This window comes from Mya arenaria, chromosome 13 (assembly GCF_026914265.1).
Source record: "Mya arenaria isolate MELC-2E11 chromosome 13, ASM2691426v1".
Classification (NCBI taxonomy): domain Eukaryota; kingdom Metazoa; phylum Mollusca; class Bivalvia; order Myida; family Myidae; genus Mya; species Mya arenaria.
The window spans coordinates 47,889,334-47,908,436 of NC_069134.1; the positions used below are offsets into that span (position 1 = coordinate 47,889,334).

General features: G+C 34.6%; 1 protein-coding gene across 1 annotated transcript; it reads right to left on the bottom strand.

Annotated features, from left to right (window-relative positions):
• Positions 1–19,086, bottom strand: LOC128214785 (coiled-coil domain-containing protein 178-like). The gene is made up of 21 exons (XM_052921426.1): positions 18,966–19,086; positions 15,971–16,136; positions 15,795–15,842; positions 15,362–15,556; positions 15,001–15,114; positions 14,481–14,687; positions 14,076–14,226; positions 13,706–13,775; positions 13,080–13,222; positions 12,644–12,797; positions 12,364–12,459; positions 12,041–12,177; positions 9,369–9,552; positions 8,954–9,085; positions 4,685–4,777; positions 4,204–4,317; positions 3,252–3,397; positions 2,884–2,969; positions 2,561–2,634; positions 2,031–2,180; positions 1–1,520 (listed from the first exon to the last, which is right to left on the bottom strand). The coding sequence occupies exons 2-21, from the start codon at positions 16,128–16,130 to the stop codon at positions 1,197–1,199; spliced, it is 2,778 nt and encodes a 925-aa protein (XP_052777386.1). The 5' UTR covers positions 16,131–16,136; positions 18,966–19,086; the 3' UTR covers positions 1–1,196.
• Positions 19,087–19,103: the final 17 nt, after the last annotated feature.

Here is a 19,103-nt window from a genome sequence, read left to right on the forward strand (position 1 = left end):
TGATACTTTTTGTTTAATGATTTGTATACAGTAAGATGCAACATATGAATCAACATCCAACTGGGATGCAATTAAGAATGCTTCCATAAAATAATGAACTCTTTAAAGGAAATTTCATCACTTTCATACAGTTTAATGTATCAAAATTTAACTGATAACCATTTATAACAGAGAATCTAAATTTCATAACAATACAGGTAAATAAATATATTCAGTTTGTCGTCTGCATGACAATCGTGTTAATTTAATTGTTTCTTTGAAATGATGTGGTCCACAATTATCTTCTGGTACTTGTTTAAAGAGACTTTAAGAAAGGCTCAAAATAACAAAAACAGCATGTTTGCTTTTTAAATCTATTTGTGTAGTAAGTATTAAATATATGAAACTTTCTTCTTCTTGACAATAACAGCTCATTTGTGAGTCAGTCCTTTTTGTTAAGGCACCTAGCGCCTGGTTCTTTAAAGGATTTCAGTTGTTGATTTAGACGTCTTAAATCTGTTGGAAAGTTAAGGATGACATCAAGATGATTTTTTCACATGACAGCAACTTGATACTTACTAACGTTCACTTTACACAAATATGTAGAAAATCAATGAAAGCAAAAGAGACACTAAGATCATTTCAACTTACAAATACGTTTCATTATTTAAATTGGTCACAGAAATTTACTGCCATATAACTCTGGCTCCGAACACACAACACAATTGGTCATAATTAAAACGTTTTTAAAGCACTATAACAAATTTTGGCAAATATTTGATAAAATGTAAAAACTAAGTATGTAAAATTCAAGTTTTCAAAGTAACATACTATTTATACTATAAAATAAGAGCACCGCAAACAGGTGTCACTGCTCACCTCTTTACCTCACTTTATCAAGCTGTCACTACATGTATATCTTAACTTGTTTTCTTTGAACAGAACTTTAAAATTGTTTAAATTCCAAAAATCATCTATACAATCAACAAGAACACTTTGTATCAAAAAAGCTTAATACTATGCATGTACATATTACTGATAGTTTGATGCATATAGAAACAAAAAATGCACATAACACCGACGTTTCGTTGACAAATGCATGTATCATTAACAAACACCATTAAACAAAAAAAACATCCATATTGAAAACAATGAAATATAAATATCACAGTTAAATTCTTAACTAATGCTTACATATATGAATACTATCCAAATATTTACGATGCCACAGTCACCGTGCTGGTGGATTTCAGTTTCATTGCTCGTGCTTCTCGTCTCATCTCACGTGCGGCCCTTCGCTGTTCGTTTTTCTGTAAATTATCCCACGCCGTTTTCTTTATTGCTTCTCCAGTCATCTGAGTTTGTAAGAACTCTGTTATGTTTTTCAAGGCTGTGTCCATGTTGCCCTGTAGCTCGCTGACTTTTTCACTGTTTTTAATTGACATATCTTCCATGCGTGAAAGCTCGGAAGTGTTATAAAGTCCTCTCAATTTGTAATACTCAGTCATAGCACCTTGCATGCGGAGTTGTAGGGCTTGCAACTGAAAATATAACAACATTTACATGATGAAGCAGTCATCTATGTTCAACTTTACCATTTTACCAGTGCAGACTTTTGCTGAATTCGACCCCTGATAAAGTAAGTATAACATGCACGAGTCAATGCTGTTAAATCTTATATTAGTAATTAATACTATATTAATGATTAATTGATTGTTAAAATAAATTACAAATGTACCTGCTTTAAAATGGCAATGTCTTTTTCTTTTGTCTACATCTAAATTAGTGTACATTGTTTAATAATAATGTAATCTATGTATATAAAGTCAATGATCCTTACAATTAATTCCAGGCCATATTTTAAAATGAAAAGTGTGTTTAAGGTTGTCCATATCAATTTATAGTTTTTAACTTTTAACTAACAAACAGCAGCAGCTAGTCTTGACATATGTACCAAGACCAAATCCTTCCTAAAGTGCAAGATAAGTGTTCATTTAATATTCTCAGTATGTCCCATTTTGTTCTTAAAACAAATGCTCATTTTTTCTTACCTCTCTGACATCTTTAATGGAATTTTCCATCTTTACACGATCCCCAAAGTTGTTGATGTATTTGTCCTTGACGACCATCTGGTTGTTCTGCAGGGTGCGGTACATTGATGCCAGCTCCTTGTTCATCTTCATACTGCTAACTTTCTGCTCCTATAACCACACAAGTTTATATTGAAAGGAAAACATTACCATACATACCATTTTGCATGTATAATGCTGCAGGGATATTAAGAAACTGAAAATAAAAATGGCGTTGGTACAGAACAATAGTATGACAGCTTTTGTAGCTTTAACATAATTATTAAGAGCGATGAACATCAACAGTGAAATCATATATATGTTGACCTGTATTACATAATAACTGACATGTTTTTCTAGATAAACTTTGTCATCCTCGCATACATTATGAAATTATTTTAATTAAACTCTCCTGTACCACTTAACTAACTATACAAATTGGTTATGATTTCTAATGAAGACTAAACCAAGTGCCCTAATGACTGGTAGACTAATACCCCTCCAGGTACTACCTCGAGTTCCCTCAGTTTGATCTTCCTCTCGTCCATCAGTTTTCTGTGGCCCTGCTGACTGTCTCGAATACGCGCTGCAATACACAGTACATTTGTGATTCCATCACACAATATATTAAGTTCATTTTAATATGCAGTAATTTAAGGTTTGAATTCTATTTTTCATGCCAAAAGAAATCTGGGCACGACCTTGCAAATTCATGAAGCCTACTAGTGCTTCTTTGGAAATTTGCTAAACTGCAAAAAAGAGTTTCTGTCCAAAATGTATAGCAAAAATATTTATTATCTTGTGTTCCTAAATTTAGCTTAAATTTGGAACTTACACTGTACACCATTGAGCTGCATCTTCAGGTCATCTTCAATCTTCTGGGCAGCTTGTATCTGCAGGTCCAACTCAACTAACTGGCCTCTGGAATATACAGGAACAGGTCAGTAAAATGTACCATGACCTTTATGTGAGACCTTGACCTTTGAATATAGGCCTGCGGTTTTAGGCATTACAAATTAGAGTCATAAAAATCACATGTCAAAATAATCATAAAATATACACAGTTTAATCTTATTTTGAGACATGGCCTTGAGCAATAAACAAGCTGTCCTGAAAAAGAGAAAATTTTAACCTTGACATAATGATGATTCTTACTAAATAAGCATCCTACTGAGAATAAAGAAGACATGGGCTGTTTCCTACCCTATGGTCTCTAGCGCAATCTTCGTGTTCACCAGGAGACGGTCTATCATACCCTGAGACTTGTCCATGTCCCCCATCTTGTTGTTCATCATTTCTGACTTCCACTCGATGTGGTCCATGCGACGACTCACATTCAACAGGTCATCCTGAAAATTGGATGCAGAAATTTAGGAACAATAAGAAAGACCAACAATAACATGGGTGACATGACTATTGTACGAGAGCAAAGCATCTTAAAGTGATTAAGGGAGTCTTTGAACTTCATGAAAGTTACCATTATAACAACTGAGCAAACACCACAACTTCATGCTTTAGAAGTTCTAAATGCAGGCATTAGACTGAAATCAACATATTGATGTAAATGTCACATTTTTTCAATATTCTCATTATTTTTTTTTATTCATATAGTTTATATACCATATATTTTGTCATTAGAATAACAATTTGCTAATATCTTGTGCTTCATGTAGAACAAAATATCATGTTTTTGCACTACAATGTGCTAATTAAATGCAATTTAAGGTTCTTAAAATACTTAAACCCATGAGCTTTAGGGGGCTTCGCCCGCTCTGACCCCCACAAGGGCGCTGCCCTGGACCCTTAAGTGGCGACAACTTTTTACAACCCAGAGAACTCAAACAATATTTAAGATGATCAACAAAAGCTTAACCTAAAATCTTGGTTAAGACTGCGGTGTATTACTGAATCTTCGCATATGAATTTAAAACTGTATGACTTATACCTTGAACAGCAAAATCATCAGAGTAATCAAGGCGTCGTGAGTTTAAACTTTATAGATTGATGTTATATGTAGTGATTATATTGATTGGTATTATATGGCGGCAATAATGTTTGCAGTCTACACTTTGTATAAATAGCATTTCAGACAACACAAACTGAAACGCTGGTTAAAACTACATTGTGTATAACATCATGTGTTGTCCGAACTCACACTGAGATGTTTATGGTGGGGCTCAAGCTGGTTCTTGCGCTCATCAAACTTCCTCTCTGACTCCTCCATCTGCTTCACTGTCTCTTCTCTCTGGGCAGACAAGTTGCTCTTTTTCTGAAAAACAGAGTTTAAAGTAAATTTTTAGCATTCAATCAAATTAGATGCTTATTTTGAAATATTTGGATTAATGTAACAAAATTATATTTATTTCATTATTTGCCAATAACTCTATGTGTGTAAGGATGATCAATACTGATTGATGACAAAAATAATCAGAATTTACATTAAAATTTGTACACGGACACAGTTTAACAAAAACAATGTACCGGGGTATACATGTATTATATCATATAATAGCAGTCATTTTTAGGCTCATTCAAAGTTAAATTTGCATGCATGACATTAAAACAAAATGCAACTACAAAGGTTTGACAAGATTTAAATAATCAAGTAAAAAGTTTGAGGCAGTATGAAAACGAACCCTGTTCTTGTTCTCCTTGGCAGAGCGAAGTTTCTCCACCTTCTCGCGGACAGTGTTGACAGCTGTCACCACCTCGTCAGCCACCTTTGCTGCCTGGTACACAATTAACACAGAGTTATAAATGGTTATAAGAAGAATTCATATATTTCAGTCAATGATGTGTAACTACCGGTATATCAAATTGGCTTCTCATTCTTAAGGAAAACAATGCCAAAAGTTTAGAATACACTATGAATTAATTGAAATGTACTTTTAAGACTCTGCTTTTGTTTATTTGATACAGTATAAAGTTAAATATGAATTATAATGAGAAAACGGATAGACTTAAACAAGATTTTGATTTATAATTTAAAAATTTTACAACTTGAAAACTACAAACATGTAAACCACTCCATGCAACATTGATATTGCACTTTTTCCCATAACCATTTCCAACTATACATTCAATAGTGGTGTTAAAACTGTTCCTACATGAGTCTACACAGATGTTGTGACATTCAACATGCTCATTTGTGTCTACTATCAAAGTCTGTTAGTGAACACACATTTGAAATATACCAAATATACATAAAATATCAATATAAGATATATCAGGTTTTTCATTATATGCTTTTTCGTGATTGATATAGATTTTTCAGTGAAATAAAAATGATATTTCAATGTTTCAAACAGGGAAATAACATTTTGATACTTTTCACAGTTTCAAAATTTTAGCCCAATCTAAATTCAAAATCAAACATCAGGGAGCACAGGGCTGGGACACAATTTCAACAAAATAATGTTACGTTGGCATACAATTCTGATAACGTCTTTCTGAAAAATTACAATTAAATGTCATATTATATCCTTTTTAAGCATATAAGAAAACAAAATGTGGTTTAAGTGTAAGATGGCAACATATTTTAACTTCTGTATACACCATTTACAGTTAATGTTTCACTCATGGCTTCACCACTCATGAAATATAGCTTCTGCCAACCGTGCACCTACTCATTGAAATATATTGAGATCTTGCACTGAAACAAACATTTATCCTCTACATGATGTTTTAAACCAAAATGTTATTACAATGTATATCCTTGGTATGACAAATAAAAATTAACAACATAGACCAAGAGACATAAACAACATTTAAGAAATCCCAGCCACAAATAAGCTAGTGGCTCTCTGATAGCTCAGTTAACCATGATACCTGCTCACCTCACATTTCTTGAAAGCTAATTTCTTGCTGAATACTACAAATGACCAAAACTACAGAGTACATTATTTTTGTAGTTTTTATTTTTGCTATTTTTTTAAATTGAAATTGAACATGAAATGAAAATAATCTTGCAATTTGTCAGCACTATTTTCTTTCATTTTAAAAAATACTTTCTCTACACATAGAGCCCTTTCAAACGATACCATGAGGTCACCAGGCATCAAGATTTCACATATTTGTGTATCAGATATCTTAAACACACTGGATTTTTCTGATTACACAATATCATTCATCTACCAATCTCATTCCAGGGTCACCAAAGACAACATCAATACAACAAAGATTTGCAGCATATCATTTCAAAATAATGACCAATTTGACAAAATACTGGACAAAATAGCAAAAACATTTGATCGAGCAGTACAAAATGACATTAGTATTACCGGTAGTATAGTATTCAATCAAAATTGTTGTGACAACATTTTAGACTTCTTGTTGTGTACATACAATTTCTTAAGGATTTTCTAACATTGAATTATATAAATATTGATGCATTTCCTATATTGGGCCAAAATATTGCAGAAATGAATGAGCAAATCTTAGTTGTGGTTACCGAAGGGTGATCATGATCACCGGCAAAGTCTCTACCGTAGTGATAGTCTAAGTACTGGCACCAAATAAAACAGATACACCGGTCAGACAAACAGAAAGATAGCATTGTTTATTGAGGACAGTTTCAGTCTCATTTGCCACTGTCAAACCATGCCCGGACTTATGGATTATCTTCCTTCCCTGTAGACAGCTCACACAAACAAATCCATGACATTGTTCTCTTGTGTATAACAGTGGTCGAAATTAACACAAGCCCCCAAGCCCTGCACTGGTAAAATATCTTCCAGGCTTGCTCAAATTCTGAATTTAATATAGCAGGGCTTGTTAAAAAATTTGCTGCCAAGCTATAGTATATGAATTTGGGCTTGCTCATCCAAAAGTCTAACTTCAATGACTGATATAAAGCAAATCAACCTTATATCATGTGATGTCCAAAAATAGTTTAAGTTTATTTTTCGGAACGGTCCATTTTGTAAATAAAAGTATAGCTCCAATATAACTTTAAAACAAGAGCTGTCACAGAGACAGCGCGCTCGACTATTCCGCCACTTTTCAGTGTAAGGATTGAAAAGTTTTGGCGAAACATGCATGGATCACTGTGAGATTAGATTTCAATGCAATACATGATGTGCTGAAATATTAACATAAATGTGGTTACATGCAAAAATTTAACCAGAATTTTTAAGTGTAATAATAAAGGGCCATTATTTGCAAAATACAGTTATCTTACTTGGTTATTCAATTAGGTTGGGTGGTTGAATACCATTAAATAAAGTCTCAATACAATAAATCAAGTAGTTGCTGAGATATTATCCTATGTGTGCTAACATGCAAGACCTTAACCAGAATTTCTAAGTCGCATAATAAAGGGGCAAAAAATTATATAATATCAAAGATAGAGTTATCTTACTTGATTAAATAAGAAGGTCAAATGGTTGGGAGCCTGTGTGTTAAGTTTCAATGCAATACATGATGTATTCGCTGAGGTATTTACTTAAAAGTGGTTACATGCAAAACCTTAACCAGAATTTCTATGTCAAATAAAAAAGGGGCCATTATTTGAATTTAATGCAAACTAGAGTTATCTTACTTGGTTATTTAAGTAGATTGGATGGTTGAGTACCATTTTATAAAGTCTCAATGCAATACATCCAGTAGTTGCTGAGATATTAACCTATGTGTGCTTACACACAAAACCTTAACCAGAATTTCTAAGTCGAATAATAAAGGGCAATTATTTGCATTAAATGCATACTATAGTTATCTAACTTGGTTATTAAAATAGGTTGGATGGTTGAACACCATTGTATCAAGTCTCAATGCAATACCTCAAGTAGTTAATGAGATATTAACCAATGTGTGCTTGCACGCAAAACCGTAACAAGAATTTCTAAGTCAAATAATAAAGGCCTATTATTTGCATTAAATGCAAACTATAGTTATTTAACTTGGTTAATTAAGTAGGTTGGATGGTTGAGTACCATTGCATCAAGTCTCAATGCAATAGCTCAAGTAGTTGATGAGATATTAACCTATGTGTGCTTGCACGCAAAACCTTAACCAGAATTTCTAAGTCAAATAATAAAGGCCTATTATTGGCATTAAAAGCAAACTAGAGTTATCTAACTTGGTTAATTAAGTAGGTTGGATGGTTGAGTACCAAAGTCTCAAAGCAATACCTCAAGCAGTTGCTGAGATATCAACCTATGTGTGCTTGCACTCAAAACCTTAACCAAGGGGTGATGCCGACGCAGACGCCAACGCTTGGGTGAGTAGTATAGCTCTCCTTATTCTTCGAATAGTCGAGCTAAAAACTAAGCATTCAATTGAATAAAGAATAGCTAGCCATAGCCATTGTCTGTGTATTTAAAACCCTTGAAAGACAAATTGTAATTATGAATACATCTAACGCTATAAACTCAATGGAAACATCAACATGTACATCTAGAATGGACTATTCCAGAAGGAAACAAAGAGTCTCTGGCAGAAACATGTCCAGTTTTAATTTTATTGTGAAAATTCTACTTTATACTCACAATCCTATAAAACATTTCTCCAATGCCTGACAACCTTGTTTCTTTTAGACCGGAATAGTCCACAAATGATACTAACCAGAACATTGGCAATGTCTAATCTAATCCCCATGACCCATCAACCATATTCCAGGAAGAATTGTGTGTTTTTAATGTGTTCAATCTAAGCGTTTCATTTATTAGATCAAGTATTGTATAGTGATTACTTCGTTCACTGTTGGGCAGAAAGGAAATCACTATCATGTTAATGCCACACATAATAAATGAAAGCATTCTACAATAAAAAAGTATTTAAAAATATCAGTCATAGCATCACTGAAGCATAATAAGGAGCCAACCAAACAGGGCAAAAAATAAAATTAATTCAGACAAAAAAATAACATAGGAATATTTAAGATTGAAAATATTAAGCACTTGACATACCTTATTTTTCTTCTGCCTGATATCACCACGTGATTTCTGTATTTCCTGTTTATCAGATGATATACGGGCCGTCATGACAGATTTGGTGTGGACTTCATCCTTCACCTGGCGCTTCAGGCTGTCAGCAGTCATCTGGAAATAAGATAACATTTGCTTGGACAGAGTACTTTAATAATAACTTTAGCCTTTAAAATCAAGTGTGCCATCAATTAAAGCGTGTACAAGAACACAAAACTTATTGTGGTGAACAATTTGTGTGCATTTAAAATTCTATAGGAAGAAATCTACATTATTTAAAACTGTTTCTTTCAGATGCTTTGTATATTCAGTATCTGAATATTCAACATTTATTAATTAATCAAATAAAAAACATTATTTTATCTTTGTTCAATGAAATATGTAATTTGCCTCCAACCTTGAGGCTTTCCTCCATCTTGTGTGTCTTTTCCTGCTCAGAGATGAGCTGGTCGCGAATGGTAGAGTTGATGGCAGCGACACGGTTAAACTCATCAATTGTGACAGATAACTGCATCTGAATTTTCTGCATCTCCTTGTAGATTCGCTTGACATTCTTTTCGTCCATGTCTTTTTGACGTTTGCTGCAAATAATTCATCTATGATATTGTAATATTGATGCCAAAACTGTTCCGGATGAAAATCTATTAATTGCTTTCCCATAGTTTATAGAGATTTATCAGTTAAATATAAATTATATTTCACTGTTTTGAAATTTTAGCGCGTTCCCTTATTCAAATAGAACACAATATCACCGATGTATATCTGAAATGATGTTACGTGCCCATACCAATTGGCATGTTTTTCTAATAAAATGTTATTCAATTCCTTTAATTCCTATTTAAGGCATATGATAAAAAGAACAAGAAACTCCGCAATGCAGCGAAACCAGGTTTTTAATGATTGATAGAAGAACTTCAGCCTGTGTCTATTTTTCTATTTTAAGTAACAGTGACCTTGAACCTAGGGACCCCAAATGCAATCCATTGAAAAGTATCCATAAACTCTTCCTTTATACTAAGGTGGGTCAAGATATGTCAACCCTAACTTAAGTTATTCAGTTTCAACCATTTTTCTATTTCTAGTAACAGCGACCTTGACCATGACCCTAGGGACATCAAACGCAATCCCATGAAAGGTATCTATAAACTCATCCTATAGACCAAGTTTGGTCAAGATATGTCATCCCTAACTAAAGTTATTCAGTTTGAACCAGGTTTTTTTTAGTAATAGTGACCTTGACCTTGACCCTAGGGACCCCAAACGCAATCCCATGAAAGGTATCCAAAAACCCTTCCTATAGACCAAGTTTGGTCAAGATATGTCATCCCTAACTAAAGTTATTCAGTTTGAACCGTTTGTTTTTTTAGTAACAGTGACCTTGACCTTGAAACTAGGGACCCCAAACACGATCCCATGAAAGGTATTCAAAAACCCTTCCTATAGACCAAATTTAGTCAAGATATGTTATCCCTAACTGAAGTTATTTAGTTTCAACCGTTTTTCTTTTTTTAGAAACAGTGACCTTGACCTTGACCCTAGGGACCCCAAACACAATCCCATGAAAGGTCTCCATAAACTCTTCCTTTAGACCAAGTTTAGTCAAGATATGTCATCCCTAACTATAGTTATCCAGTTTCAACCGTTTTTCTATTTTTAGTAACAGTGACCTTGACCTTGACCCTAGGGACCCCAAACGCAATCCCATGAAAGGTCTCCAAAAACCCTTCCTATAGACCAAATTTAGTCAAGATCTGTCATCCCTAACTAAAGTTATTCAGTTTCAACCGTTTTTCTATTTTTAGTAACAGTGACCTTGACCTTGAACCTAGGGACCTCAAGTGCAATCCCATGAATGGTATCCATAAACTCTTCCTATAGACCAAGTTTGGTCAAGATATGTCAACCGTAACTAAAGTTATTCAGTTTCAACCATTTTTCTATTTTTAGTAACAGTGACCTTGACCTTAACCCTAGGGACATCAAACGCAATCCCATGAAAGGTATCTATAAACTCTTCCTATAGACCAAGTTTGGTCAAGATATGTCAACCGTAACTAAAGTTATTCAGTTTCAACCATTTTTCTATTTTTAGTAACAGTGACCTTGACCTTAACCCTAGGGACCCCAAACGCAATCCCATGAAAGGTATCTATAAACTCTTCCTATAGACCAAGTTTGGTCACGATATGTCATCCCTAACTAAAGTTATTCAGTTTGAACCGTTTTTTTTAGTAACAGTGACCTTGACCTTGACCCTAGGGACCCCATACAAGATCCCATGAAAGGTATCCATAAACTCTTTCTATAGACCAAGTTTAGTCAAGATATGTTATCCCTAACTGAAGTTAATCAGTTTCAACCGTTTTTCTTTTTTTAGTAACAGTGACCTTGACCTTGACCCTAGGGACCCCAAACGCAATCCCATGAAAGGTCTCCATAAACTCTTCCTATAGACCAAATTTAGTCAAGATATGTCATCCCTAACTAAAGTTATTCAGTTTCAACCGTTTTTCTATTTTTAGTAACAGTGACCTTGACCTTGATCCTAGGGACCCCAAATGCAATCCCATGAAAGGTACCCATAAACTCTTTCTATAGACTAAGTTTGGTCAGGATATGTCAACCCTTACTAAAGTTATTCAGTTTCATAGGTGAGTTTGATGCTGCCCGCCCGCCCGCCCGAACAACGACGTTCATCATTAAAAATTGCTTGATTTAGTGTAAGATAGCAATAAATTTAACCTCTTGAACCACACTGAAAATAAATATCATCCTCTATGTATTTGGCTTTGGAATAAATGATATATCTGTAGGAGACAGGTTTATACAATGAAAATAACAATGAAGCTGTAATATCAACTGCAAGTTTCATTTAAAACTGGAAACTACATCTAAATGTTAATATGATTCAACAAATCCAAAAATATCATATTTTTCATAATAAGTGCCAGTTAAAAAGCTGACACTTGCACTCCTTTTCAGACATCACAGACATCATTAGAAATTTTGTTTTTATAAAAAACTTGTCTCACCATGGTAGTGAAATACAATCCTTAATAAAACCCGTACCACTCTTTTTTCTTGTCTTCGAAATCCTGGACCTCCATCTCAACTTCTTTGTTCTTGAGTTCCACCTGTCGCAGCTTGCTGTCACGGGCACGCATAATCTGCTCTAGCTCGTTAATGGTGTTGCTGTACTGACGTTTCTGAAAAACATATTCTAAATATAATATTTAGTTTTTTAAGGCTTAAATGTTCTGCTGAAACTGCTTTACACTGAAATAATTCCAGTGTTCCATATCTCAATTTCTTTCATTTTTTTGAAGATTGAATAACTGTGTGGGCAAATTTCTAATTCCCCTTCAATCAGCTATGATGATTTTAACCCTTACCTTCGTATTAAGCTGTGCCTGAAGCTGGGTATTCTCTGAGTCCAGTCTGGCATTCTCAAACTCTGCATCCACAATCTTCGTGTTAATTTCTGCAACCTGAAATGTACACATTAACAATTCTAAAATCAGAACATACAATATTGATTTTGCTTTTAGCAAAATAGTTTTTCTATCAAAATATATCTGACACACCTTATGCAAGAATTTCATAAAAAATAAATAAACACTGACCCATTTATTTATTATACCCAGTTTGTGTACAAGAGTCAAATATTCCTACCTTTGCAGCCTGCATTTCTTCGGCGACCTTGGCATTCTCAACCTTGACCTCAAGGACCTTGAGTTCCTGTTCATTGTCCTTGAGCTGCTGTGTAATGTCGTTGATCTGGTGGATGTATGCGTTGTACGTCATCTTGGATTCAGACAAGTCTTCACTAGGGTAGAGGATTGTAATGATTGTTTCAAAATTAAGATAACACAATTGTTTAAACTCACAACTAAAGTGAAGAAATTATTGCCCGAGGGCTTTGCCATACAAATGATATGATGTTGCATGTTTGTCTTTGTAGGGTGACTTAGGAAATATATCCCATTTATGTGCAAGGTATTCTTATGGGTGTACTAATAATCTAGTATGCGGGGATTAAATTCTATGGTAAAATGCATGCATTTACATTATGAGAATGATTATTATCTTGGGATGTATATCCACTAACTTAATGGAAGCAAGCGCCTCCCTGACAGTGTCAAGCTCTTTCTTAATATGACCACGCTCCTTTTCTGCCTTCTGGTAGGCCTCGCCACTCTTCGCCTCCGTTTTCTCCTGCCGATTACGTGTGTTGTCAAGCTCCTGGTTCGTCTGTTTGGATGAGAGAAGGATACATTTATACTACTGACTTAAGTTCAAATCTGACAAAACCTCATGGAATCACTGTTGAGTCCATTTCCTTGTAGAAAAAATACTGCTGTCAATCTTTTAGAAGCTATGAAAATTAGTGTATCACACCTATCATCACTTAGGTGAGAAAGAACAAAGTAAACAAGGTTATCATGTATGACTCGACATAAAAACTTTAAATATACTTTTTTATGCTTAGATTGATCACCATTGCATTTGATTTACATTGAAGTAGAATTGTAAGGGGGTTTGTTTAAACTTCCATGATCCTTGACATTACTGATTACGTATATAAGTCGCTCAATTGACTAATAGCGAGGGTAGAAGACACCAAAACACTGCTTTGGCTATATTTGTGGTCACCTAACATTGTAAGTTCATGATGAAAATGTATTTAAGCTTCAAACTCACAATACTAATTCCTTTATAAGCATTGTAACTTACCTCGTTCTGAGCATTTCTGATCTTTGACATTGCTTCCAATTCCAGTTCTAACTTCTCTTCAACTAGAGGGCTGGAAAAAGACAAGTCAAATAAGGTTATATAATCCATGAAGACAGAATGGTGAAACGTTCACAAAGGGATATAACGGAAACATGATGCATGCTTATCTTCTCTTTAGTTCAGTTAGTGTGGTGTACTCAGTTTGTGTGTATAAGGAACCAAAGTAGGCAAGAAAACTCTTGTGGCAACTAGCTTCTTTATCACCACCAGATACAGACTCTTCCCTATAAACAAGTGTGAAAAACTCTCTTCATCTGGAATGTTTAAAAAGTGACCGATAGCATGCACACACTTCAGCAAAGAAACTCACATGTGTTTCTTGACAAAGTCAATATCTTCTTTGAGTCTGTTATTGAGCACCTCGGCTATTTCCACCCTCTCCTTTATACGTGACTCATTCCGACTGCTATATGCAACGTGCCACTGCATCTCGTTTAGGTCAACTATACTCTCCTCATGCTCTGCAAGGATAAAAATATTGAAAGAACAAGGTTTTATCTTGAAACTGAAGTGGACAAATCCCATTCCTTATAAGAATTAAGTTGTCTGTTTTTCTCAGTGAACCAAGGAAATGTTTCAAAAACTATTACAGGAATAACCAAGTGGTGCTGACAATGAGCATGACAATTGTAATGCTAAGGACATGACTAGAATTTTTATTTGAAAAACAGACAAGCTAATAATAACATCTTGTATATAAATGTAACAGTTGTACCCCTCTGCACAACTTCAGGCAGTTCCTTCATCCTCCTCTGCCGATGATGGTCAATCTTGTTACTGAGACGTATGACCCGGTCCTTCTCACGTTCCAGGGCATTCTCTGTCTCCTGTCGGTCGTTCTCGAGCCTTGCCAGCAAAGTCATCACCTCATCTACAGCGTCCTCTGCTCCAAGGTACGGCATAGCTGGCTCTACTATCTCAACTGGGAAGATTAAAATCTGGTAAAACATGAATCAGTTAACACTCTAAGATAGTTTTGTAAAGCTTTAAGTAAATAAAACAATGCATAAAAGATGTTAACAAAAATATTTACAAGGACAGCAAACATTCAATATTATTTAATAAAGCTGAATGTAGCAACCTCTTTACACATAACATATGAAAAGAAACAAAGCATAACAGTCTATGTGGAATTTAGATACATACAGTTTAAAATTGAATGACTGATACAAATTATTATCATTTAACTGATAGATACAAATTAATATCATTAAGATCATCAAACTCTATTATACCTTTCTGTGGGGCTGTGAGCCCCTGGCCTGTGACTGACAGGGCTGATGCTGAGGAGGCTCTCGTACTGGCACTTCTCAAACCCTTGCCCTCAAACCGCACATCTTTGGCAGATGCTGAAATATGAAAGACAGCAAGACATTGACTTTCATAATTTGATGGAATTAGTCTTCATAATTCAGTTCAATTAACAAATATTCATGATTTAATGAAGTTGTATAACTTAATGCAAGAGAAAAAAAATTCAGAGGAAGATTTTAGATGATATAGTTTATCAGATTTTAGTATAAGCCATTGAGGATGTATGCCAACAAGGAAAGCACTAAGTTCCAAAAAAGTATTTACACGTGATCTGAGTCTCACCTCTTGCTGATGCTTGCCGGCTCTGGATTTCATACACTTTCTCCTTGCTCCAGTCTTCAATGACATTCTGAAGAAGCTCAAGGTGGGAGACTGCCTTATTTACACATGGAGAGGTGGCCATTGTCAGCTCACAACTACGACGGCGAAATATCTGGGGAATCTTTGGCCAGTTCTCAGGGAGAGGGAACACCTTATCTATTACAGATAAAAAAGATTAACATTTAATAACATTTCAAATTAACACTTCAACATTTATCTGTACACTGTTTTGTAAGATAGGCTGTCCTTATGACTATCCCACTCTTATATGACTAAGTTACTGAAAGTTCTATGTACATATAGTTTAAATATTACTACTATAACCATTAACCATTATAGAACATTTTACATTTCGTTATGATCAAAACAAGAGGAAGTAAGATGTTAATATTACCATGAGCTTCCTCTGTAGTTTCTTCATCATACAGTCCAGAACCATCATCTAGAGAATAATGGGAATAATAATCAAAATGATAAAAGTTAACATTTCAATATATTAAAATAGAAACAAACTATTTAAACAATAGTTATGATCATAATTCAAATGTACAGTAGGTTGCAAAAACAAACCTATTCTGCTGGTTGTTGGCAGATATGATGAGTCGGTTCCAAAAGCAAGAAAGTCTGTTGAGAGTGACTGGTTTGTACGAGAGCGCTCAAATCCCATGAAAGCTGCATTTTGTGGTGGACCATGCACATCGTCAACCTTCACAACTTTAGATGATGCCATCTTTATCTAAAATAACAAGTGTAGAATAGTAAAATATAATTAACCTTTAATAACCTGCATGTTACAATATAACCAATAAAGATGTGTTTCTGTTTACCCACATATATTTTCAAGTGTTTCAAAAAATATGATGAATTCTAAAATATGATATATTATTATCCATCCTATGTCAGACAACACACAAGGACATTTGAGAATTTATTGTGTCCAGAACATGTTAATAAACATACATGTCTAATGCAGTATATCTCATAGATGAATTATGATAATGACTAGCTCTTTCAGCAAAGAGAGGTTTGAGGTGTAAGAGGACCTAAGGTTCAAATCTAGACACATCACATACTGTTCCTCTTAGGAATTATAAAGTTAATTTTGATAAATTATAATTGGGTTTACTGGTTCGCTTTTAACAAAATCCTTTTAAAAATTGAATTCTACCTGTTATGCCTAATACCACTATTTACCCGGTTCAAGTCTATATCCAGTAACATGTAACTCTAATTGTATTTCTCCAGTAATATGATATTCCCAATAAAAAGTAAGGTTTGGAATGTCGAAAGAAAAAGCACTGTTTACCTACACTACCAAACATATTTTTGGCAAAAGAGGTGTTGCCCCCTCATGAGAGATTGCATCATCACGTTTAATCGCGGTTATATATTCTGCAGTGGTATGCGTACCACTGTGTTCATCTCCAGCTACTGCATATAATTTCTTTGAAGTAAGACTAAGTGAACCACTTCCCAAGTGAACCAGGACTCAGTGAACTACTTGGTCAGACTTAGTGAGCCAACTATATGGTTATATAGGGAATATTGTCTGAATGTTATATAATTTTTCAGAGTTTATTCTCTTGATTATAAATGATTTAAGGTAATATGAATACATTGTATCACTACTTTCTTGTTTGGCATGAATTTTTAAAAGTCTTATGTTTTCATGATTCTTCAAGTTCAAAGTGCTACATGTATGTGGTTCACTTGGTCCTAAAATGGTACACTTAGGCAGTGGTTCACATACCGTAGTCCTGCACCCATTTTTTTATAGAATATACATTTATACTCCACATCTGATTAGATAAGCAAAAAATAATTATTTCTTGTTCAGAAGTTATTCATTTTATCCTTTGTACCTTGTCACAGAAAATTCTAACCAGCAATTTATTTGTTTATGTGTGTATAAACGCCAAATAAATATTGTCTTGTCTTGTTAATAATATACTCTCTCTGTATTTCATGGTAAAACAGCCAACATTTAACACCATTCTGAACCTCTGACATCATGTGCCTGATCAATACAATGTAGCATATAATTATGATAATTTTATTAGTGGTTTAAAAGCTATAGTTACGTATGACATTTTGGGATATTTTCCACAGAACACAAGACAAGAAGGCCTTCAACCTAGCTACAATAATGAGCAATCATGGATACTTTTTTTATTATTTTGACATTTCTTATGTATCCCTGTAACGCTACAACTACTTCATCGATTAGCGAAAGCGGCCGAAGGGCGGAACCACCGGAACACTCAACGCTTTTCCGATGGTTCCCGTCCTTCGACCGCTTTCGCTAATCGATTAAGGCGAACCGGGTACTACGTCATTTTGACAGAACAATGTCTGGCTAGCGCTTGTGATAATTCGCATTTTGAAGCATTTTCGTTGTATACCGTTTCTCTCGACAAGAATACCGGTTTTAACGTGTATATAACGGGCCACTGCATATATGAGCCAGGTATTTTGTTTGTAGCTTACGAAGAAGTTATAATTTTTGACGAGAATTGGTCTTTGTTTACATTTTCGCCGGGCGAACATTCTTCACTTGTTTCATATTACAGTATAGGGTATTTTTGAATTTTGTCGAATCTCGTTTTATGTTTATGGCAATGTATCATTTTGGTGATATAATTGTTCAAGTATGTATAAAATATAATTTTGGCTAGTTGAAATTATTTATTGTGACTTTAATGAGCCTTTGTCATCAAGCCACTGTGGTTACACTGGAAGTCATACTCCACTCCCCACCCCCACCCCCAACACACACACGTTCCTGAATTTACTAGAGTATTGTAGTGTATGAACCAGCCGATAAGCTAAGTTGGTTATGGCAATGTGCTAGTGTACATGGATTTGAGCCCCATACCAAGCTAGCTACAATAATGAGCGATCAGGGATACTTTTTTATTTTTATTTTGACATTTCTTATGTATCCCTGTAACGCTACAACTCTCTACCATTTAACAACGGGCGAAATGATATACTGTAATAATATGCATTGATGTTGAATAATAATGACAAAGTTGTTCAATTTTTATCCAACAGTGATCTGAACTGGATTTAATCTGTCATTAGAGTTGTTATTTTCACATTAATATATTATGGGTCACGAATACAGTCATACATGTACACAACCAGTCAGATTTGTCCCAGATTTACCGATATCGGGATACTCGATAAACAATCGACACTTGTAAGTGTTTTATGATAACTTAACATGTTTTTTGGGCATACTGACATAACTTAATACGTGTTTAATAGTAGGCAATAATATTTTCGTAGAAATTTGAATTTATAACGGAGATAATTTCAAAATTGTGGCCGCGAGGATTCTCTGCGCAAGGACCGCTTGCTACTTTTTGCTGGGATGGTGGACGTCACGAGTCTGCCATATTAAGAAAATCGTCAAAAGACTCGTTGACGGCCATTTAGGTGGACTACATACCAAGCGATCTTTTCCTCCTAGGTTTTATACTTTAGTCAACGAAGTTATTCGCAGATGTATCTATCATTCAGCTATTTGAAATGATAGTCGAAACATAATAACAATACTTACTGTGAAATAAAAAAAATCAAAGTTATTGCTTGCACTTTTTATGGTAAAATTACTTCAACTTCCATTTTATAGGGAAAAGCACCTTGTCCGCCATGTTGATGCCATTTCGTCACCATGCGCGGAGATTAACGAAAATCA